Source organism: Papaver somniferum, chromosome 3 (genome assembly GCF_003573695.1).
Source record: "Papaver somniferum cultivar HN1 chromosome 3, ASM357369v1, whole genome shotgun sequence".
Classification (NCBI taxonomy): domain Eukaryota; kingdom Viridiplantae; phylum Streptophyta; class Magnoliopsida; order Ranunculales; family Papaveraceae; genus Papaver; species Papaver somniferum.
Genome location: NC_039360.1, coordinates 3,485,191 through 3,509,097, shown reverse-complemented (window position 1 = coordinate 3,509,097; position 23,907 = coordinate 3,485,191). Strand labels below are relative to the sequence as shown.

General features: G+C 35.6%; 1 protein-coding gene across 11 annotated transcripts; it reads right to left on the bottom strand.

Annotated features, from left to right (window-relative positions):
• Positions 1 to 12,065: 12,065 nt before the first annotated feature.
• Positions 12,066 to 17,106, bottom strand: LOC113355165 (basic 7S globulin 2-like). Of its 11 annotated transcripts, none has more exons than XM_026597951.1 (7): positions 16,494 to 17,106; positions 16,179 to 16,222; positions 16,021 to 16,085; positions 15,491 to 15,809; positions 15,098 to 15,412; positions 14,441 to 14,630; positions 12,066 to 13,990 (listed from the first exon to the last, which is right to left on the bottom strand). In XM_026597951.1, the coding sequence occupies exon 7, from the start codon at positions 13,633 to 13,635 to the stop codon at positions 12,322 to 12,324; it is 1,314 nt and encodes a 437-aa protein (XP_026453736.1). In that variant the 5' UTR covers positions 13,636 to 13,990; positions 14,441 to 14,630; positions 15,098 to 15,412; positions 15,491 to 15,809; positions 16,021 to 16,085; positions 16,179 to 16,222; positions 16,494 to 17,106; the 3' UTR covers positions 12,066 to 12,321. The 11 variants fall into 11 exon arrangements, with proteins under 11 accessions (XP_026453736.1, XP_026453737.1, XP_026453729.1 ...); XM_026597952.1 differs by having other exon boundaries at positions 14,441 to 14,626; XM_026597944.1 differs by lacking the exon at positions 14,441 to 14,630 and having other exon boundaries at positions 16,167 to 16,222.
• Positions 17,107 to 23,907: the final 6,801 nt, after the last annotated feature.

The window sequence follows — 23,907 nt, the reverse complement described above, 5'->3', positions numbered from 1 at the left end:
TAGTATTTTGTTATTTTTTAGACACCCCATATCACCTCCTCTAGGTTGGTTGATGAAAATGGTAGGCCTCAAATAAAGATAGGAGGCCTCAAATTAGGGAACTGAAATGAGGTCAAAAGTGTTGCTCCAATTTCTAATGATTAACAAATAACAAACCTCATTACAAAAAAAAAACGGAAACCGAAATGGTATCTTACATTATTTTATATGGTATATCAGGTATTTGGCTGCAAAAATTGAGGAAATATGATTATATACCAAAATGGATCGTATATAAATAAGAACCAAATTGATGTATATGATGTCTTTATAGCATTAGCAGGGAGGAACCAGAAACCTGGCTATGGGGAGGTACTTTTTTCCTTTTAAGATGGATAATTAGGTATAAGTGTGTTTTGTGTTATAAACGGAAATTTATTTGGTAGATACCCATTTTAGTGGGACCCCATTATTTGAGCACCAAGTATGTAAACTCTATAAATAGAGTCCAAAATCTTTGTAAACACACATATATGAATAAGAATTTCTCTCTCTCTTTCCCTGTACTTTGTGTCTTCTTCTCCTCTTATTCTATAACACAATACGTAATCAACACGCTCCCAACTGAGCACTCACGTCGGAAGAAAATGCAAATCAACGTTTATACCATAAACAAACGGAAGTGTTCACGCCATGAACAAATTTTTTTTTCTTTTGAACGATTTTATGTTTATACCTTTCGTCTTTTAACTTTCCAGTTAGCTTAAATTATTATTATATGATACACTAACTTTGTTTATACTACCTCTGTCCTTAATTAGATGATCTAATTAAAATTTGCTAGTAAATTTAGAAATGATTTATCTCTCAAACTATATAACGGATTTTCGTAAACTTTGTATCATCGGAAAGCATTTTAAAACACCTATCTAATGAATATAAATATGGCTATCAAATTTTATATATTTCTTATAATAATACTAATCTATCACTCCACTTATTCATGATATAGGTCATCTAATTAGGAACGGAGGGAGTATTTGGTTTTTGTATCTGCATGTTCATCTGTTGTTTGTGGTGCTGTGAATTATTATACATTGGTTGGATGAGGAAGGCCAATACCATATTCCAGCATCCCATATCATTACGGAATCCCACATGCATATTTAACTTACTTTTCTATACATGGTCAGATTATTTTTATTCTCTTTTTTTCTATGTACGGAAAGTACTAGCTTTATTTGGTTTGTATGCGTATGGAATAATCAACTTTGTAAACAAGGTTGATTATTGTTTTTTCTTTCTTCTCTAATTTTTTTGAAAAAGAAAAAAAAATTCATCAAAAGATGGTTTGCAGTTTTTATTCCTTTAATGAAACTGTAATCACCAAAAATTGGTGTCATCGCGATTTAGTTACCTTTATGGTATTTAATCACATGCATGGTTGAAAAACCTACGGCCAATTAAATTTGGTATCCTTGTCTTCTATACAACATGTGATTTATCTATATGGTTTTTGTTTTTCTTTTTACAAGAAACCATTTGTTAACCACAAAGTGGATTTTTCCAATGCGATGGATAAAACGACAATATTTTTTATATTTTGTCAATTGAATTTTGGTAAATTATACAAACCAATTGATATTGGTTTTTCCCCATTTTTTTTCAATAAGGGATGTAAAAATTGGCATTCTAAAAACTTTTATCCAATTTTGGTTTTGATTTCTATTCCTCCAGAGAAATCTCCATCAACCAAATACCAATAAAACGAGGAATTGTTGCATTTTTGTAGGATATTTTTGCAATTTTAATTTCCCTCATGATAATTATCTCCAAATTTTGGGACTGTTCCACTTGAATTTGGAATATAGTTGGACACTTAAGATTAATTTGGGTGCACGCACCCAGCTTGTTAGCCTATCTTATTAGTCTTGGTAATGACTAAAATTGATCTTCAGATAATTTTCTTAAGAAATTAAGTGTCCGTAATTTTATTCCAAGGTGTAAGATTATTTTATTGCCCCTATTGGTCAAAAATTATTTGGTGATTCATTTGCATATTTTATATGCTTTTGGCTATAATTATCCAATAAAATCCATGGTTGATGTTAATTTTGTATGTCAAGAAGACTATTATTTTTTTTGGGACAATTTTTATGGCTCTAGAAGTCATTATCTATAGTCCAACTGGTATTGCTAAAATCCAGAAATTATTAGAGTATATGTCGTCGATTTAATCGGATAATACTTTAAGAAATTTGTTTTTGGTTTTATACGATGAAAATATTTCCGCCATAATCAGGGGGAGACTATACACTACCAGCAAAAGTAGGTGTTAATTAACTTGAATGTTATATCAGTTTCTCTCCCATCATGATTAAATTGGAAAAAGTTGCGATTGACTAGGCGTGAAATATCTCGTTTTTCTTTTATATAAGCGTTTGCATGTTGAAAGGCAAATCCAATCACATATAGCAACAAGTAGCGTTTTAGAAGAGGGTACAGATAATACTCCAATGAGTTTATCAGTACATGATCCACATTCATATACTTCATATGTCCTCAATGGAAGATGGGGAGATTATAATGCTCGTGGGCGTTGGTACCGGTAATTTTGTATTTTTCAAAGTATGCCTACACTGGAAATTGTGTGAGATCGTATAGACAAATAAGTGTCGAATATTCATTTAAAGTAGCTACTAGAACTAAATGGTGGTCTTGAACCCCTCTGCAGAGGAATATCGACTGTGTGATTGGTTGGCATACAATCCAAATTAAGTTGAATTAGTTTTTCAATTAACACAATTTTTTTGGATCCAAAACTTAACACCTTAAATATGCCAAGCCTATAAATTACAGGTTGGTGTAGTCGTATAAAAACGATTTAAGGGTTTTATTTTTCCTCGAACCCTAGGATTGGTTTAATAATTGTTCTCTTTATATGATGCATTTGGCGTGGTAGTCTTTAAATGACTCGTATGTATCCAGAGAACATATTCGTATTTGTAATCCTTGTAGGATTCAAATTATATTCTGGCAGCCACCTGACTTGATTATGTCAGGTTTAAACTCTATGTGTTTTTAGAAGTTCGATACATAACCAAAAATCCGGATTAATTAGTTGATGATTTCAACATTATAGGTCTCTTGAGGAGTCCTTAAAAATACTAAAATCCACGCTTTGGCAGCATAAATTCTATTATTTTTCTTTCTTAATCTGCAGTTTAAACTCGTCTTTGAGATAGACTAGAGTTATTATTTTATGTCAAAAGTTGTACTCTTTTCCCTTCGTTTCAGGTTTTGTCCCATGTGGTTTTCCTGACAAGGTTTTAATGAGGCAATATCTCATTGACGTTTAATTTTCTTTAAAAATGTTGATATTTATGCTCTTTTTTCTTCACCCAAATTTTTTCCCATCGGGTTTTACTGGAAAGGTTTTAGTGGGGCAATTTAATTCAACATGATGGTCATCCAAAGGGGAGTTGTATCAATTTTGGTTGTTTAGTGGATGCCCACATTTGACTAAACCAAATCAACTTAACCATCTCCTAAGACTTTGGATTTTCCTTCTCACAAATACGATTTTTGTTCACGTATGATAAGGTATTCATATCTTGGCACTTTGTTGAAGAAACTACATCAACTATTTCTGCAAATCATCTCCAAGAAATTAGCAATCCAAGACACAAGTACTTAATGTATTGAAAGAAACATGAAGACTCGAGAACACAACTATCAGAAGACTAACGCAAAAGAAGACTTCATCAACTGGCAGATTTCTCATGAAAACATTGCTGTCTCCAGCATTCAAGAAATTTGTTTATCGAAATTGGGAAGTGTTGACTCGAAGATTTGCAAGCCAAGACTTAAATGAAGTACTTACCAAGGGAGCATCATAGTAAAAGGTATTTTACTGGACAATCACGGTGTACTCTTTTTTCTTTGTCAAGGTTTTGTCCCACTGGGGTTTCCTTGTGAAGGTTTTAACGAGGCAATATATGCATGTCCAACTCTGTCCTAAGTTTTCTCATAATTGTACTCTTTTCCCTTCAGTCAGGTTTTGTCCCTTCGGATTTTCCTGATAAGATTTTAATGAGGCAATTAGCTTAGATACAGTGGTCATCTAGGGGGAGTGTTATAAACAGAAGTCTATTTGCTAGATGCCCACTTCAGTGGGACCCCATTACTTGGGCACCAAGTATGTAAACTCTATCAATAGAGTCTCAAACCTTTGTAAACACACACATATGAATAAAAATTTCTTTCTCTCTCTTTCCCTCTACTTTGTGTCTTCTTCTCCTCTTATTCTATATACTTTGAAGTCAAAATATCCAAAATTACTAGGCTAAGAATTCCAACCTAGTAAGATGGGCAACTGCCAACTCTAACAATGGGTTGACTACGCTCCCGAGCACCAGTGACCAATGTATTCTCCACTCCACGTATTTAAATTGTTAACCGTGAGTCGATTAATTTTTCATGTTAAAACATCAAATTGTATGTAAACTCGTGACTTTAAGATTCATAGTTGTCGAGGGAAATTTTATTTTATAACGTAATGAAATATACATACAATTTATGCATTATTAACGAAAGTAAAACAACTTAGTTTAGTATCAACTCTCATGAAAGAATGATTCTAGGTTGACCGAGATTTTTCCCCAAGAATGCGCCGTGAGAGGATCAAACAGATACACGCGTGCGTCCTCAACATTGTGATAGAGAAGGGCAGGAATGGGCCCCACCACCTCTATTACACGGTGCATTCTTCGGGACAAAATCCCGGTGTGTGTTAATTATTTTCGGCCGTGAAAGCCATAATCCAGCTGCGAGTCAAAGTTCCATCACAAAATTCATTATAGATTTGATTTGTAACACCAAGTGTCTGAATTTTCAAAATTACGTATTCTAAAAGGTGTACCTATTTACTGGGGAAGGTACAATTGTTGGAAAAAGATTAATAAAAAATGATTTTTTTGTATTTTAATAAAAATTATAATTTATTATTTTCTTTTGTGAATGAAAAACTTATTAGTCCCACATTGTGGAGTTTCCACTTTTTAGTTGTTTTAAGAGACTGTATAAGCTTTTTAGTCCCACATCGGGGAGTTCCTCTTCTTAAGTTGTATTATTCCGTTATATAAACAAATTTCTTTACTTTTGTAAAATCTATGGGAAAGGGGTTTCTCTGTATTTTATAGAGACCCTCAAGGGAAAATATTCTATATTGTTTTCTTTAGTGTTCGCGATTTTCCTTGATGGTTTTTCGGAGTTTCCAAGCTCAAGTTGAGCATCTACTACATATGCTAGTAGTAGGTGTAGTAGGGTGTTTTATCATGTACTACATATGCTAGTAGTAGGTGTAGTATGGTGTTTTATCCTGGAGATACCCATCCTGAGAGGGCTATAACATCACTCTTGAGTGTAGCCGGGTGCTAATGTCTTAAGGACAGCGTGTTGAACACGTGACTCACTCTGTTTTTCCAAATTTTTGCCTTGTTGTTGTTGCGAGATCTGGGAAGCTCGTCCGTTTCGCTCAAATCGATCACTTCCATTGTAAAGGAGCTAAGTATCAATAACTTTTGCTTATTTGATTTTTCCTTTTTTTTTTTATTATTGCACCCAACAATCTTAAGACATTAAAGTTTGTAATAATCATGGATGTTAATTGTAGAGTGAAAAAAAAACGAATTTTTGGTCATCTGTAGAGTTTCGAATTTATCTCTTAACCTAGAAGGAATTTCGATGAACCCTTTTAAACTAATGTAGTAGACATCCTTATAGTTATCCTCACAAAATTTCAGAATTTTTGGAGTTGTAAAAGTATTTGTTTTGATATTTTACAAAACAGAGAAACGTTCCTGAAATTTTTTGACGAACAGAATTTTGTTGTTAACTAAATTGGTTTTTATGGGGTAACCATGAGTTTTTTGAAATGGTGATTCAAACGAAGTTTGTAGATCTAGATGTTAACTTCAAAACTCATATTTTATTTTCCGATTCGGAACTAAGGTTTGTGAGATGTGGTGTATGAGGTGATTGGCTTAGTCTGAGTATAAACGAAGTTTGTGACATGAAACTGGAAAGGGTTATGGATAACAAACGCATGTGGATGAACACAAGTCTTCCAAAGCTGACAAAGGCGAGAACATCAAACATGACTCTAAGCGTAGTCTTCATAAAAAAGGTATGTTTCGTAAACATGAATTTGGCATTACTTTAATTAAGGGTGATTGTTATGTTTGTAAAATTCCTGGAAATACGGTAGTAAAGTGTAGACAACGTAAAAACCTTAATAAGTAGAAGGTTAATGTTAATTTAGTTGAAACAAACTAGAATGAGTTCAGTGGCATGATGTTAGAAGTTATTTTAATAACCAATGTGAGAGACTGGGGTGGACTCTGGAGCCACTAAGCATGTTTGTTGAAACAAAGAACTGTTCACCTCTTATCAGAGGATAAGGGATGTAGACAAACTCTATATGAGTAACTCATCTGCGACAGAGGTTGCATAAAAGGGAAAGGTCGAGCAGAAGCCCATATCTTTAATGTTCTCACATTGAATGAAGTTTTCATGTTCCGAGCATATGCAAGAATCTTGTATCCTGTTCTGTTGTAGATGGTAAAATAATCAAGATATTAATTGAATCTAGAAAACTTGTCTTAACTAAGGGCAGTGATTTTTTTTTTGCAACGGTTATAAGACTTAGGGTTTATATATGCTTAACGGAAAAAAATATGAAGTGAACAAAATTGATTCTTTTGTTTTCTTTTGTGTGATTGTATGTTTTGCATGGTAAACTGGGAACCGTAAACTTAAAAGTCAATGCATAAGCTGGCTAGCGTAGGCTGCGTACCCAAATTTAGTTTGGACATTGAACACAAAAGTTAAATCTTTGCAGAATCATAATATGCTATAAAACCTTTTAGCAAAATTGTTTATAGTAATTCTAAGCCCTTAGAATCAATTCAGTTAGACCTAGTTGACATGAAATCAACCCAAACTAAGGTGGTAAAAGGTGGTTTATAACTTTCATAGATGATTGTACGAGGTATTATCTTGTATACTTGCTTAGGGGTAAGGATGATGCCTTAGAAGCCTTAAGAGTATAAACTTGAAACTGAAAGCGAAGTATATGTTACCACTAAAAGGGTAGGTATGAACGTGATAGTGAGTACGAAATTCATATAGGAAATTGCACCTCCTTATTTAACATAGTCTAATGGTACAGTTGACCGTAAGAACATAACCATTAAGGAGATGATATATTCCATGTTGATTAAAGGATAACCGCAAACTTGTGGGGGGAGGTCGTCCTCTAATTTTATTATATCCTGTATAGAGTAACCTTTATATGATCAGATAAAACTCCATATGAGTATGGAAAGATAGACAACCTTTTTATGTATACGTCAAAGTGTGCGGTGTTTAGATAAGGTTTCATGAGTACCCTACTGCATATAGTTTTTTGGTTGCGAATTTTGTTTTTTTCTGACTTTGGTGTGAATACTTTTATGGAGTCTAGGGATGTTGAGTTCTTTGAACATGTTTATTTTGAAACCTGTCTCTTCTTAAGGATGTGTTGTTGACCCCCTAGATGTCTTTTCAACTAGTCAAAATTTACCTTTAAAGGAATATGGAGTAGAGTTGATCATAGGAGAAGTAAAAGGATTAGAACTGAGACTTCTTATGGAACTGACTTCATAATATTCCTAGCTTAGTCTGAGTTCTAGGCTCATAAAGAAGCCATAACATCTACTGAAACCCCATTCTGGTAAGAAGCTTCATTTAGTGAAATGGACTCAGTCCGTCATAACCAGACTTGAAATCTTGCTAGTTTACTTCTAGGGAGTAAGACCATATGATGTAAATGAGTCTTTAAGAGGAAACATAAGGTAGATGGAACTGTGGAAAAAAATGAGGCTAGGTTGGTAGCTAAAGGCTATAAACTAAAAGAAGGTGTATATTTCCTTGATTATTATTCGCCTGTGACGGGAATTACTTCCATTGAGAAACTAATTGCTATTGTTGCCTTACACAACTTAGAGATATATCAGATGGATGTTAAGATAACTTTCCTAAACCGTGAATTAGATAAAGAAATATACTTAGACCAACCTGTGGACTTTATGGTGAAAGGTTATGAAGACAAAATTTGTAAACTTAACAAATTTTTGTATGGTTTGAAATAAGCACATAAACAGTGACATGGAAAATTTAATCATGTGATAATGAGTAATGGATTTAAGTTAATGAATCTGACAAGTGTATTTATAGTAAACTTGTTAAGGATGCATGTGTGATTGTATGCTTGTATGTTGATGATATGCTTATACTTGATACAAACATAGATGTGATTAATTCCACTAAAAACATGTGTTGAATGAGAACGTTGACTTGAAATACTTAGACCCTGTTGATGTCGGGATGAGGATTAGAAGATAATCTAACATTTATAGTCTTAGTTATTCTAACTATGTTGAATTTGTGCTTAAGAGATACAGTAAGTATGATTGTAAGTCTGCTTGTACTCCACGATTCTTCTTTTAGACTCAAGAAAAATAAGGGTAATGAAGTATCTTAACTTGAATATTCAAGAGTTATAGGATGTCTGATGAATTTATTGAACTGTAAGAGTCCAGACATTGCCTATATTGTGAGTAAGTTAAGTAGATTTACTCGTAGTCCAGAGCAAGAGCATTGGGATGCACTTAGTAGAGTATTATGGTGTCTAAAATACTCTATTACCTTTTGTTTGATTTATGAAAGGTATCTTGTTGTCCTTGAGGGACTTTGTGATGCAAACTGGACAGTTGATTTAAAGGAGTCTAAGTCTACGAGTGGATATGTTTTCACTCTAGCAGGAAGGTTTGTTTTTGGAAGATTTCCAAACAGACATATATTGCTCATTCATTATGGACTGAGAGTATTGTGTTAGATAAAGTACGAGAGGGGGCCGAGTGCCTAATATGCTTTTTAGAAGACATTCCTCTCTGGCATAGTCATGTGCTAGCTATATCTATACATTGAGTTAGCCAAGTTATAATAGATAAAGCTAAAAATAACTAATATCAATCGGCGTTATTTCCATTGATTGATAAAGTCCAAGGAGAATATCGTGCAACCTTTGACGAAAGGTTTATCCAAAGATATAGTTAAAATGCATTGAGGGGGATGGGGCTTAAGCTCACAAATTAAACTTGCCATGCAGGATACTCACCTTGCTGACTGGAGATTCCAAGATCAAGGTTTCGAATGAGACAACTAATTTGTGGTGGGTAAAGGTAAACACTATCATAGAATTTACTCTCTGTCCCTTCCTTATGGTGTAGACGTGATAGTGTGACGGCATGTGAAGGATGACTTTTAAGAAGTCTTAATGAGTTGTATAGTTTCAATTTAAGATTGAAGTGGGGTGTGGCAGTAACACTCTTTATGGAAACTTACCTATCTGAATGAGGAAGTGGGGCCGCTTCCTATGAGAATATAAGATTTGATTCTCTAGAGCATTCTGAAAAACATGATATGTCCAGGGTCAAATTGGACAAAACGGCACGATCTTGGCAGTAACCTTGGAGATATCATTTGTGGCTGTTATCGCGAATTACATCAAACGCTAGCAGTTCAAGACATCACATCCACTGTCTCTAGCAAGCAATTACGGTAATATCTCACTAAGCAAAGGTTCAAGACCTCATGGAAACCTCTGGATAAAATGGTATTTCCTGTGTTTTTATGTGATTTTCGTTTTGATGGTTTTGGTATTACTGGAACTTAGGACCTAAGGGTCACTAAGGGTTCGCTAGTTCATGCATTTTCACTTTAGTGAAGGAACCTTTAGTCTCATTTGTGAGGAACTAAATATGAAATCTATCCATACTATATGACTTTTGCAATCCATAGTATGACATTGGAGTCAACACAATTTAGTGTGAGAGAGGACGTTGGAATGACTAGTATGACTTCTACATGCACGGTCCGTCTGTCTGTGCATTCAGTTCTTATTGAGTTTTCATTCATGTGGGGGATTGTTGGAAAACGATTAATAAAAAATGATTTTTAAAGTTTTAATAAAAATTATAATTTATTATTTTCTTTTGTGAATGAAAAAACTTATTAGTCTCACATCGTGGAGTTTCCACTTTTTAGTTGTTTTAAGAGACTATATAAGCTTTTTAGTCCCACATCGGGGAGTTCCTCTTCTTAAGTTGTATTATTCCATTATATAAACAAATTTCTCTACTTTTGTAAAATCTATGCGAAAGGGGTTTCTCTATATTTTTGAGAGACCCCCAAGGAAAAATATTTTATATTGTTTTCTTTAGCGTTCACGATTTTCCTTGAGTGTTTTTAGGAGTTGCCAAGCCCAAGTTGAGCATCTACTACATATCCGTCCTGTGAGGGCTATAGCATCACTCTTGAGCGTAGCCGGGCGCTAATATCTTAAGGACAACGTGTTGAGCACGTGACCCACTCTGTTTTCCTTATTTTTTTTATTATTGCACCCAACAACAATATCCCATATAAAACACTACTTTTCACTTTGTCTTATATGTGTGTAGCGTATATCCTCCCCACTTAACCCGTACCTCCTATTAGTATAATCTCGCTCGAAAATTATGGGATGACCCAGCTTTTACCTTCCAACTCCTGGAAGTAGCCACGGGTCCCTCACCATCAATCCAAAATTATTGATCGGTGATTACAAAAATTATTACTTCAGAATGAGAATAAATATTTGGGCAAATTAATAAACTAACCAGCTTCAAACCATATAATTAATAAACCTGTCAGAATTTTAAAGTCTTTTATAATCTGGCCATTCCGTTAGATTTCACGCCTGGACCCACCAGATCGGTCGTCGGCGTTTAATAAGTCTAACTCGGTGCGCAGAATTACCAACACACCCCTTAAGAAGGCTAAGAAGAAATGATTTCAGATCTGTTTTTTTTTTTTTGGTTTTTTTTTTTGTGTTTAAGAAGACAGTGTTTGTGTTTAAGAAAGCTAAGTAGACAATATTTCTTTCTTTTGTAGACTTGAATGAATGATGAATGAAAAGTGGCAGGTTGTTTATTAGTACATTTGCAGGTTACATTTTCAGATTGTTGAGTTCCTTACATATGGCATTAAGTTGTAAACTTGAATTCATAATATATTTTTTTTGCAGCAATGAAGACTTCATCTGAGACCCACTTGAAACCATCACAATCTATACAAGTGAGGCATGCTATGTTCTTGTTGTGTTCATGCTTGCAAAATTTCATCTCCACTTTGATTTGCAGTGATCTTTGTTGCAGGTTTGATTTTGAAGTGGGTAGTTTTTGAAGCAGTGACCAAATTCTCCGCAAGCGTAACAACCATTCTCTACTGGTAATTTCACCATCTTGCATTTGACAGGATCCGTGGCATCGTCAAACCATTCAAAGTACCGACAGGTTGGAATTGAACACTTCAAAACATTTTTCCATTTGTTTCTTTTGTTTTTGAACACAATAGTTGCCTTATACCATTACATGGTATATATTTGCACCTCGAATAAATCCAAGGACATACCTTTGGATCATGACTTCCCTGTTCACAGATAGAACATGAAATCAGGGTTTTTTTGAATCTAACTTTGTTACTGATGCTGCTGCTACTGCTGCCTGGAGAGTTTACTTCACTTTGGCTCATATCTTAATTTTTTTTGTTTGTTTTTGATCTGTTCAGTTGGCGAAACACTAGGGTTTTTCTCTGCAATAAGGCCTAATTTATATGAAGGAAGCTGAAGCCGACCGTTACAGAGAAAACACATTTTCTTCACGTGCAATGAGTCACCGAGTTGACTCGATCCCTGTTTGATTACGAACTCAGATAAGGATTAAGTTGTCTTTTACCTAGCAGGTTAACTGCCACGTAGACATTTAACCACCTAAAAACGTTTTTTGAGATGGAAAATGTCGATATCGGCCATTTTATATAAAGATTCAAAAAATCGTCCAGATTCTTAAATATAATTCAAAAAGATGGTTATTTTATTAAAAAACCCTAAATACTTCAAAAGTTGCAAAAGAGAAAAAAAAGAAAAAAAACTAATTTGCAACTTGGACAGTCCACTAGCCAGAGTGTCAGGTCAGTAATGCGGAGAGTTAAACACAGTAGTAAATGCGATAGCACTTTGATTTGAAACTGTAGTACGTTAAACACGACACGCATGTATATCTCGAGGCATCAATAAAGGCTCCCATCTGGTCTACCCGTGCTATGTATGCATTATCATATAACGGTCCGGGCCATACAGTATGACAGGCCAAGGACCACCGACACACACGACGTGGCCAGGGAACATAAGGACATAGCTAATTACTTAGCCAGTGAATTTAATGTTTCACAGAGAGTTTCCCTAAGCAATAATGACGAACTGAATCCTAGTTTTGATCTTGGGATATCAAACTGTAAAAGATTCTCTTCCAACTGATGCCCGCCGATAACGACAGAAGCCCTGGCAAACTCGCTTCCGTCGACGAACCCCAGACAGATAACACTGTCACTAATTTGCACCATTGAGTTTGCTCCATGGATCCTCCAAATGACCTTTTCCGGCAAGACGAGGTTGATGGTTGGCACAAGTGGTCCTGCTCGTGTCTTCAGAATATTTGTTGAGTCGTAACATGCGCCGAAAGGCGCAACAGATGCAACTCTAGACATATTCATAGCTTTAGCTTTTTTAGCAAAAGCACTAGTGAAGGCCTTGTAAATTGATGGCTCCAGAGCAGTATAAGGGTTCATTGTGCTGATCTTTGTTCCTCCATGTCCGCTTACTTTATTAATAGACAGCAGCTTTTTGTTGAACCTGACGCCTTTTCCGCCGATGTTGATCGATTTTACTGCAATGAAATACTCACCTGAAGGCCGAGGCGTTGTAGAAATTCCTGCTTTATCGACTGGGTTAACAAACAGAGGAGTGTGATCAAGTGAAGTTGTGATGTCGATTCCTGGTTCCATTTTGTAAGGTCCGTCGCCGAAAAACAGGACACCCTTATCAGATGACAAACAAAGAGAAAATTTGCGAGGCACGCGAAAACCAACAGCAAACTGCGCAGGTAATGCAGCTGAAGCACGTCCAAGACCGGCCATTCCGTTAGCACCCTTGGCAAGTCCTTTTAACAGAGAAGACGGTCCACAAGCGAATATAAACCGATGACTGCTAACATTTGAGACCACATTAGTATACCCGTCTGTCGAGTGTACACTTACAGCATCTGAAGCAACCTCGGCACCTGCGGCAATGCCAAGAGCGCCGGGCAAAGTATAGCAGATGTTGTCTTCTCCACAGCTTAGTCCACCATTATGCGTGGATTTCGTACAACTTGAGATTTTGACTCGTGCACACTGGTCCGAGTCGCAAGATACATGCTTGTACGTCTTGGATGAGGCAAAACCTTGTTGGCAGTTGACCCATGGTAACTCACCACCGAGATCGACGACAAGGTCTGCAGGAACTTGAGGGGTTCCTAAATGGAGTTGGGTTATATATTGATTGGTTAATGCATCTTTCCTGATTGGAAAGAACAGTGCATGAGGTCTGTAAGACGAATATGCGAAGATGGCGTTACAGAAAGAAAGTAAGAAGAAGGAAATGAAAAGAAAATGCTGAATAACAGAAGAAGAAGTCATGAATGAGAGGAACTGGTGATAGCTATTGGTGATGAAGAAGAAGAAGAAGAAGAAGAACAAAATGGTTTCTTATAGACAAATTTAACTTGATGCAGAGATTTTTAATTAATGGGCAATAAACCTCGGTAATTGAACACTACTGGGTACTGACTAGTTGACTATGAGATTAGTATCCAATTAAGTACACTATTATTTATGAGTCCATTAATGGACTTGTGGACTTTGAGATTTATATCTTTAACTATGTTCAGATACCGTGTTTTGGAGATCTAAAGCTGAGGCATTTCGAATCTGTTTAGATTGCTGAGCATTGCCTGCTGTATGTCGACTGTTTAAGAATGTGATCGTCCTTCTGCTGCAGAGAGATTTCAAGAGAGTTAGTACGGAGCTATTTTACATTCGCCTTCGTTTCAGGAAAAGTGATATTTTAAGTTTTCCATTTTCGCAAAAATAGGCCACATGAAAAAGTGAAAGTATCACTTTTCCTGAAATGAAGGTAATACTATTATTAGTTTGATCCTTCACAGTAAAGAAAGTTAAATCAAATATTTTTTTTTGTAATTCATCTGAATACACCCAACTCCGATCAGCCACTTCAGTTACACCTTGCATCTACGGAATTCAGTATGGTGACCAAGAGATGCAAGGTGTAGAAGAGAAAAAATCACTTTATCACCAAGAGATGCATCTTGAAAATTTTGCTAGTTTAGTAGAAGAGAAAGAAAAAAGCAAAGCTGATAAAACGTAGTCTGGTTGACAAATCCCATCAAGGCATTATCAGTTCTCCGCCATAGGGTTTCCTTACTTGCATTGTCTACCATCTGGAATTGCAATGAGAACTACAGGCTTGGAGAGTCTAATAAATGGAACATCACACTGGAAATATCCCTTCCTCTCCAGTTGGATTACCACTCCTTGCTTCAGATTAGGAATGTTGAGATCCCCAATCGCCAGAATCTCATTCAAAGGTACTTTTCGATTGCCCTGTGATCTAACTAATCCATAGTTTTGGTCAGCTATAAGTAGATGAGTTCATGGGATAGATTGGCCAGAGATCAACAAGTATCAGCAATGAATCGAACAGCAAGTAAAGAAGCTGTTATGACGAATTTCAAAAAATGCCCAGAATTGCAAGCAGGTCATAAAATAAAGCCTATTGGTTGCAAAGGCTAGCTAACTGGTGCAGTATTTTGTCTGCCCTTTAATAGCAGTCTGTGTGAATAAATAGTAGAAACGTATTGTTTTTCTCGCTTTAAAAGCTAAATAACAGTTGTAATTGCAGCTTTCAAAACAGTTACCACGTATCAGTTCGCAGTCTACTCCAGCAAAACTGGAAACTGTTCTAACTTACTTCAATGTATGATAGATATCTTTATCTAAAATATAAGATTGAACCTGTTCTCAAAAAAGAATCTAAACACACAACCCGCTAAGGATCTTGGAAAACTTGGTAAGTACATACCTCAGTTCCAGCAATGCCCATAGTGATACCAATATCAGCCAGTTTCAAACCAGGTGCATCGTTCACCCCATCTCCAGTCATCGCAACCACCTCTCCATAATCTTTAAGTAACCTCACCATATCTTGTTTATGCTTTGGTTCAGCTCTAGAAAAAGAGAAGCCCATCAGTTTGTCTTATATGCTTTTTCTGATTAGGGTGCTTCGGCAGTGCTTTGTTATCTCCTGTTATAACCATGACACGGATGCCTGCAGCTCTACATTCCTCAATTGCTTGGTGTACCTCCTTCCTTGGAGGGAGGGTCCTAGAGTTCAAAACTGAAACATATGATGTTAGTTCGCTGACATCTAGCTAAGGTCATTCAAAATAACCGATGACATCCAGGAAGATGTAACCTTCTTTAAACATGGAATGATGCAGTGCACTAAGTCACCCTCAGTCCAACTAAGCTGACAAAAAAGAGATTACTCTCCATTGATGAATAATTTGATGGGTGAAGTAAAGATCATGAGCTGGATGGTCTTCATCACTTTTATACACTGCAAATTCCGCAAGCTCGTCCTTGCAGGCAAAACCCAAACAACGTAGCGCAGTTGATGACATCTCATGAAGAGATTATAAAATAAGTGTCCGTGAACTGTGATCCAATTTTACAACAGAACCATTGAGAAGCTGATTGTAGTTACGTTTTTCCAATATATTCCCTACTGCACCCTGCCAGAAAGGAACGTGATTTATGTAGGTGCAAAATACAGATGAGCCAAAAGAATTTAAGATCGTTGAGAAACAGTTCACCAAAAATCTAAGAAAAGGAACTTAAGCAAGAGAATCCAGCAACCAGAAAATTTTTTTGGATGCACAGGCAACCTACACCAAGAAGAGCATGAGTCTGATGAGTCTAAATACAGGGAACAAAACAACATACCTTTACTAGTGATCAAACTCAAGGGTTGGAATACGAACGTTCAGCAACTCCCCAACACCTGCAACCTTGAATTATGGTAAAAGTTCGAAAGCAGATTGAGTTACCATACAACAAGAGAGATGTATTTCCGTATGAAAATGACATACCAGTTCACTTACATGCCAGACGACGAGCGACCAAGCCCGATTTTCTCAACTAGAACCTGAAACAGAGGAACAGGCAGAGGTCAACAACAATGTTAAGCAACCGAATTGAATGTACTAGGCAACACCACGTTATATTACGCAAATACTATAACCAAAATATTATTAACTTTTCACTGATTTCTACATTCACTACTGAACAATATCATCTGCCTCTATTTTATGGTTCTCAAACAGGATTGTTAAGACATCAACTTAAATTAAAAGAAATAACCGTGATCAAACTATAGAACACGCAGGAACCAAGACTAAATAAAAAAAAAAAATTACCTTGAGGGCTGCCTCAGTAGGCATTTCATTGGCAATGTATTGTGACCCTAATATGATTTTGCACACCCTAATTGCTTTGACAAAACCCAATCTGTTCATCATTCACCATAACCAGCAAACTCGAATCCACCACAGACTCATCTTCTATTTCTCCTCTATCCCATCTCTTAACACAAACCAATCTTCATTGTCAACAGCAACACTTGTTTCTCCACCGAGTTACCAGCTGAAATACAACCCAAAATGTGACCTAGAACACCATTCTTTATTTCTCTCACTGTCAAATTCTCAGCCATTTCGAATTCGAACACAAACCAAACCTGTACACTCGAACAACCAGCTTCCTTGTTCAGCTCGAGCTCTCAATTGCTCAATAACAACCACCATAACTCATAGATTCAGTTATCTCAAATCCCCTTTCTGCAACTGATCTGAGAATAACATAACACTCATCAATCTCTAAAATCTCTCTCAATCTCCATCTGTTGAGCAACCACAAAACTCAATTCTCTATTCCCGGGATTCAGAAGAAAATGATTTTCATCTGAATTATTATACGGTCTGGTAATATATTCAGGCTTAGTTTGGTATTGCAGCAGCTTTGGTAAATTTTTTTGATGTGCGTTCATGTGTTATGGTGTAAGAAAAAAAAATGGTTATAACTTTTGATAAAATATTAATTAAAATTAGAGCTGATTAAAAAAGCAATTAAAGTGTGTTTGGTAAAATTTCAAATTCAACCATCGTTGTTGTAACAAGTGACAAAAACAAACATATCTGTGATAATAGTTTTATTCAATTTTATTGGATTTAAAAATAATTAATTTTTTTACTATATAATATTAATGTTCATACTAATTATCACTATTATTCTCCATTAAATCTCTTCTAATTTTTATTTTATTCACCTCAAAACATTCAATATTTGATTAAAACTCTTTTTTTATTTTATTTAACCACTTATATATATATATATATGTAATTTTCAAACAAATAATGAAACTAAAATTAAGTAATTACTTAATATTTGTTTTATTTTTACTGTTGACAAATTAAATGAAATGTATATAAAATAGTTTGAAAATAAAAAAATAATAATATTTAAAGAATGCAATATAAGAAATAGTAAAAAATTGATTGTATATAAATTTAAGGGTAATTTTTGTTATTTATAAAATAAAATATGGATAAAAAAGATAACTCAAGCATTAAATTTAGATGGGACCACAATTTATGCTTTTGTAGCTTTTAAAAGCTCCTCCTCCCCGGCTTTTAAAAGTTTGAGGAACTTGAGAAATGCTTTCGATAAAAAGCACTTTAATTTTTTTTTTACCAAACACCAATTTCAAAAACTATCGACATATATAGGTTTTGAAAGTGCTTTTGGCAAATAAAAAGCTTTACCAAACCCAGCCTTAGATTTTATCTACGCGCCCTTGGCAAGTCCTTTTAAGAGGGGAACATTATTTAAATACCCCTCAAAATTCGCCCCTTAAAATATACCTTATTCAATTTTTAAAAATATCTCTACCTTCTGAAAAGTGGAAGCAACTAGTACAAGTTGCTTTTAGAAGTGGATGCAACTAGCACAAGTTGCTTCCATAGGTGGACGCAACTTATACAAGTTGCTTCCAAAAAGTGGAAGTAACTTTCTCAAGTTGACTCCAAAAAAATTATTTTTTACCCCTCAGGAGTATTTGTGAAAGTCAACAAAAATGGAGGGTATTTATAACATTCCCACTTTTAAGAGACTTATAAGAGTGTGTTTGTTTTTTTGCTGACTCGCCCGAGTCAGATGTCAGAATATTTGTTTTTTTTATTTTCAGTCAGATCTGACTCGCGATCTAATTCGGACCATTTGAGTCAGAGAATAAAATGCCTTTGACTCATGGGGCCAAGCCACCGACTCACATTTGACTTAAAAAACAACGTATTCAGTCAGATCCAGATGAGTCAGGTGATATCAGTCAGATTCAGACGACTCAGATGAGTCAGAAAAAAACAAATAAGGTGTCAGGCTGGTTCCTATGAAGAGGCAAAGCCTCAGGTTTGCCATCTTTGCACCCACTATGGGCACGACAAAGTGACAAACAGGCGTGGCTAAGTGGTAAATTTACCACTTAGCCAGGCGAGGTCGAGTTTCTAGGAGCGGTGGAGTCTCGACCGCTCGGTTGAAACTAAGTTCGCCAGCGGTAGAGACTCGACCGTCGGTGCATTCTAGATCGCCCAGTAATTCTGATCCAACGACCATAATTCTCACATATACACCCAATTCTAGTTTCATTTCAACTCACACATTTTCCTATTTTCTTAACTCTTCCAATTTTTCAAAATATAAACATGACTCAGTTCATATAAGAGCAACATGCTTCCGAAAATCAAAGAGCTGAACAACGAGCCAATGTCCAAAATGAAATAAGAAGCATAAAAGCTAATCAAATAAGAGCACATCAACGCAATTTTAGTACTGCAGAAGATGAATGCATCTGCATGAATTATGTTTTGTTTACTAATCATCCCATCGTTGATACCGCAATACAGGCCAAGCGGTTATGGGGACACGTTTTCAGAAATTTGAAGAAGAAACAATGAACCTAAACGATCGTTATCCACTGGTGTTCTGTGGTCGTTTTGTTATAATTTCTAAGAATATGATATGATAAAGGAAACGACTCGAAACATGAAAAGTGTGAAACCTTGATGGACATTGAACAAAGGTATCGTGCAGAGTGGCTCTGATAACAACGGATAAGAGTTCTGATATGGAAATTGTTATAAAATTTTAAGAGTGTTGCACAAATTTAATCCAGTTTATGGGTTTTAATTTCTTAATTGTCAATTTAAGCATGAATGTAAAAGTAGATTTTCATTTATATAAAAAAAAATACAATTACATTAAAAGATCATCCAATAAAAGTGCGATTATACTAAAAGGAATTACATCTATCAAACTAACGATTTCCCTGATCTCCAGAGATATATTCCCCTAAGACCGTTTAATCCTCCGAAAACTCGCTATTTTGAGTCTGGGATGGTGGTTGTAGTATCAGGCGATTGATAACCTTGATAGGGTACCAGAGATGGTTGAATTGGATGAGCAGGCGCTTGAAATGGGAGAAATGTTGAACTGGTTGTTGGGGTATACGTTGTAGATTTCCTAAATGCATCCAGATTTTCCCACCACCAGGAGTTAGTACGGGACCTTGAGGCATGAAACCATTAGGAGTCTGGAACTGGAAATCTGTCATCTCCACGTCTTCTACGGATGCTGCTACCTGAGTCTCTTCCACGAAATTTGGAGTAGAATGACAGACTTATACGACTTCCACGAATTCTTTGGATTCTACTACCAGGGGACATGCCATCACGACCTAAAACCATTTGAGAATTTATTCCTACCAGAATCTTGAGCATTTCATAAGTCAAATTCTCCTTCCACATATGCATTTCTCTCAAGTGAAAATTATAGAATCCATCGAGAAGAAACGTTAAAGTGTTCAACCGGTTCTGATACTCTTTTGGTGATGGCACCACAATGCAATATGGATACCTTTGTTGTAGACCTTCAATACTAACTGGAACAATAACAATATCTCCAACGAGAGATAAAGTCTGGACTTTTCGAGATATTTGAGGAATATTTTGACGAACCCATTTGACTGCTAGGATATGTATATGCTTCGCTCTTCGGTGGTGGAGGTTGGGATGGAAGATCCGTAAGTGCCAAGTCACCTATTGCTGGAAAATCAACACTACCTACGTTTTGTGGTTGCACAATAATATTTAGATTTCATGTCTTCTGGAACCAACTATATTAATCAAAGGTTATCATCTAGGGTTTGGATCAAATATTCAGCTTCTTCCCAAGATTGTCCATTATTTATCAATGCTATCCAATCATCCTGTGAAATTATTGAAGCTGGAAATTGTTTTATTGCTTTTACCTTTCTGTTTTATAGATGAAACATATGTATTTCTCCATAGTACGAAATACCATGACCCGTAGTACAATCGTAAAACACAACTCGCTTGAGGCTTAACTCTAGCATTATTAGTACTATTGGTTCATGGTACTCTTTTATAGAAGTATACGACATCACACTCATGTTTATACTTGTTCTGCATAGTTGTTGCATCCTCTGAACAACAACGACATTTTTACCATTATATATTTGACCAATCCAATTATCGTCTTTCGTGAAGATCAGGTTCACAGACCCTGAAGTAAGTATACCACCAATACTGAAAATAACATTGATGGACATTATTATGTTATTACATTCACCAGTTTAATAACTCGATAATGAATCAAATAATAGAAAAAGAATATGGTTCTTACTTCCAATACGACCCAAAATACTTTCAACCTATATTTATTCACATACGAGCATTCACCGAGATTTACGTATATCTCAGCTAGAATTGCAGATCCCCAATCATAATTTGATGCTTTAGTTGAATCTTCTAAAGAGTCTAGAAAACCAATTAATGCCATTGAGTTAGTATTTGAGAACATAACTTGGCCTAGCACCCATAAAACAAAAATATGTTCATGATAATATTTTTTTGATTGTTGTTGTAGTAATGAGGTTCAAACTCTCGGACTTGTGAAGATTAAATTTAAAGATTTAATAAAATTATATACAAAAATATTAACAAAATGGGAGAGAGGTATGAGAAAACAACCAAGACACTGATTCCACTATTACACATGAATTAATGATGGTAAATAATCCAAAACTCTAATTATCTTTTAAGTCCTTTATATCTTAACTCACTAATAATCAAGCAAATTCTCAAACATCAATTGTATCCCTTAAGCATAGATTATCTAAACAAAGCATAACCTATCTAATTGAATCACAACTGATTAGGAAAATTACGCAAACAATTTAAAACTCTGCAAAAGCAGTGATTGAGTGAATTATAATTAAATATTAGAGAAAATAAAATAGTTACCAATTATTCATGCGTAAATAGCTTCCTCATTGCCTTGGTTGTGGGAGAATTAGCCGCTCATCATGTTGGAAACACGCTCAAAAATCATTATTATTGCTCAAAGGGTGTTTACAAATGATGAAAAGGGAGAAATAATTCAAAACTGGGTTTGTAACAATTATATTTATTACAAACCAGAGAACTACGACCCTCGGAAAATAAGACTGTCCTGCGACAGTAACAAATAAGAATGTCACTGTAACAAATAAGACTGTCAAACGACAGTCGCTGAAACTGTAGCAAAATAAGACTTCCCTTTGTGGGTCTTATGTTCTTCGTGTTCTTCAGCAGCAGTAGAAAAATGGCAGCTCTGTAACTTGATTTTTTCTTCTTCTCTGGCTCTCCTCAGCCCCCCAAACTCTCGACACCCCTTCTATGATATCTTGTGAACATATTTATATGTGATTGCGACATTGAATCTCCTCCATTAACTCCAAATAATCTTCATTTACTCGGGATATTTTATTTCTTTTTTTTTATCAATGATTTTGATTTTTAAGCATCTTCAGCTGGATTAAATTCCTTATAAATCTTCTTCACGTTTCAAAGTGTTGATTAAGGCTTCCAAACACGTGCAGTACACGTTTAGATTCACCACAACTCGTGTAAGCTCATGTTTTTCCTCCAACTCCCTATTTTCATTAAACCAAGTTATCCAGACAAATTTGATCGAAACAAACACCCATACTAACTTTGTTAGGACATATCACAACTACCCATTAAGTTTCATCCCTTTAGTCTACCCAGAACTCCTTCAAGAATCGATCGAAAGTTACACAGTTGAGCATAAAATTTTCCCGCCAGAACGAATCCTTGAAATGTTAAAGATGGTGTCCCCCTAACCAAACTGGGGGTGCGAACAGCAAGTGCCCAACTGAGGTGCCCCTTATCCAAATTGAGGGTGCCTTTAGTACTTTTCTCCGGGAGTCCAAATAACACTTTTTGAGCAACTTTTTCCACACAAGTGTATTTCTCCAAAAACACCTACAAACACACAAAGCATCAAAATTAGTACAAAAATCGAGCACTAACAATAGAGACATTGAGTACAATTTAGACACAAAAATGTGTCTATCAGTTCAAGATCGGGATAATCTTCAACACTGCTAATTTCCATTTTTGCAGCATAACACTTCAAAAATGCCATCAACCCAGACACTCTTAGGCCATATGAATTTAATATTCTGGATTCTGGCTTTCCTCCAGTATCATTTGAGTACATGGGAAGTAGTTATTTCCATCTTCCTTCTAATGTCCACTTTAATTGGTTAAATTGAAGTAAATCACCGTAACATTTTATTCCCGTTAACATATACAAATCTAATGGTGTAAACCCTAGAAACGATATGGTCATAATTAAAGTATGTATCTAAAACTAAAATTGAATATTAATGAAACTAACAATTGAATTGAAAAAATGAAACTTACCACACTCGAAATCCTTGAAAAATAGTATTTACAGTGTTCCACTTACATTTTACTATAACTCGTACAACTTGAGTCCTGTGGTTTTTTCCTTTCATAAAATATAAAAACTGCCAAGGATATCTTCGCACAGAGTGTTGAACAGCTTAAGGGAGGATCTCAAACACTTCGGTTATCTCAGACCACCTCTTGATGGATATATATATGCGTAGATCATACACCAGGACAAACTAGTTACCCAACATTTGAAAATTCTTTTTCTTTATCCTGGACCCAAATGCTATCACATATTGCCGTAGTCATTTTTTCTTTGTCTTTATGTTTCCTTTTCCTTGTCCAGTTGTTTGGGTACTCATTTATAAAGAAACTAAGCAAAAGAGCGTTATGTTTTTCTCTCTATAAAGAAGAGAGGAAGAGTTATGTGTGAATGAAAACTAAAGAGAACAGTACTATTTATAAACGATAGAGCATCAGCCGTGCACAATCGAGACTACATCGCTAGCAATCGAGTGTGAATAAAAATTAAAAAGAATGGTACTATTTATAAAAAAAATAGAGCACCGTCCGTGCACGATTGAGACTACTATTTTTGTAGTCTCGACCGTTCGATAGAGATTCAATCACTTAACTATATTCCCATAGTGACACGACCAGTTTGCCAGGCCAGTTGACATGGCATATGAGTGGGTTAGCCACCCTCACAGGAACCAGCCTTATGTTTAAAAAAAAACGAATTTGACCATCTTTTTTTGTTAACAGTAACATCCTTGGAAAGGGTGCTAACGAAATGGATGGTCTTGGACTTTTAATAGAAAACTTGAACTGTTGAGAAAACTTGGTCCACAAGGGTCCTAGTGAATATTAATTAATTGAATTTTATTACCAATAAATCTACATTTACCGAAAAGAAAATCCCTTCCACACGCAGAAATACATTGTTGGTCCCCACTTTTCAAACACCAATCCCAATGCTGAGAACGCGGGTAGAGTA

What these genes read in the sequence shown, in the direction of transcription:
- LOC113355165 (XM_026597944.1), bottom strand. Translation starts at nt 13,635, where the DNA reads ATGACTTCTTCTTCTGTTATTCAGCATTTTCTTTTCATTTCCTTCTTC.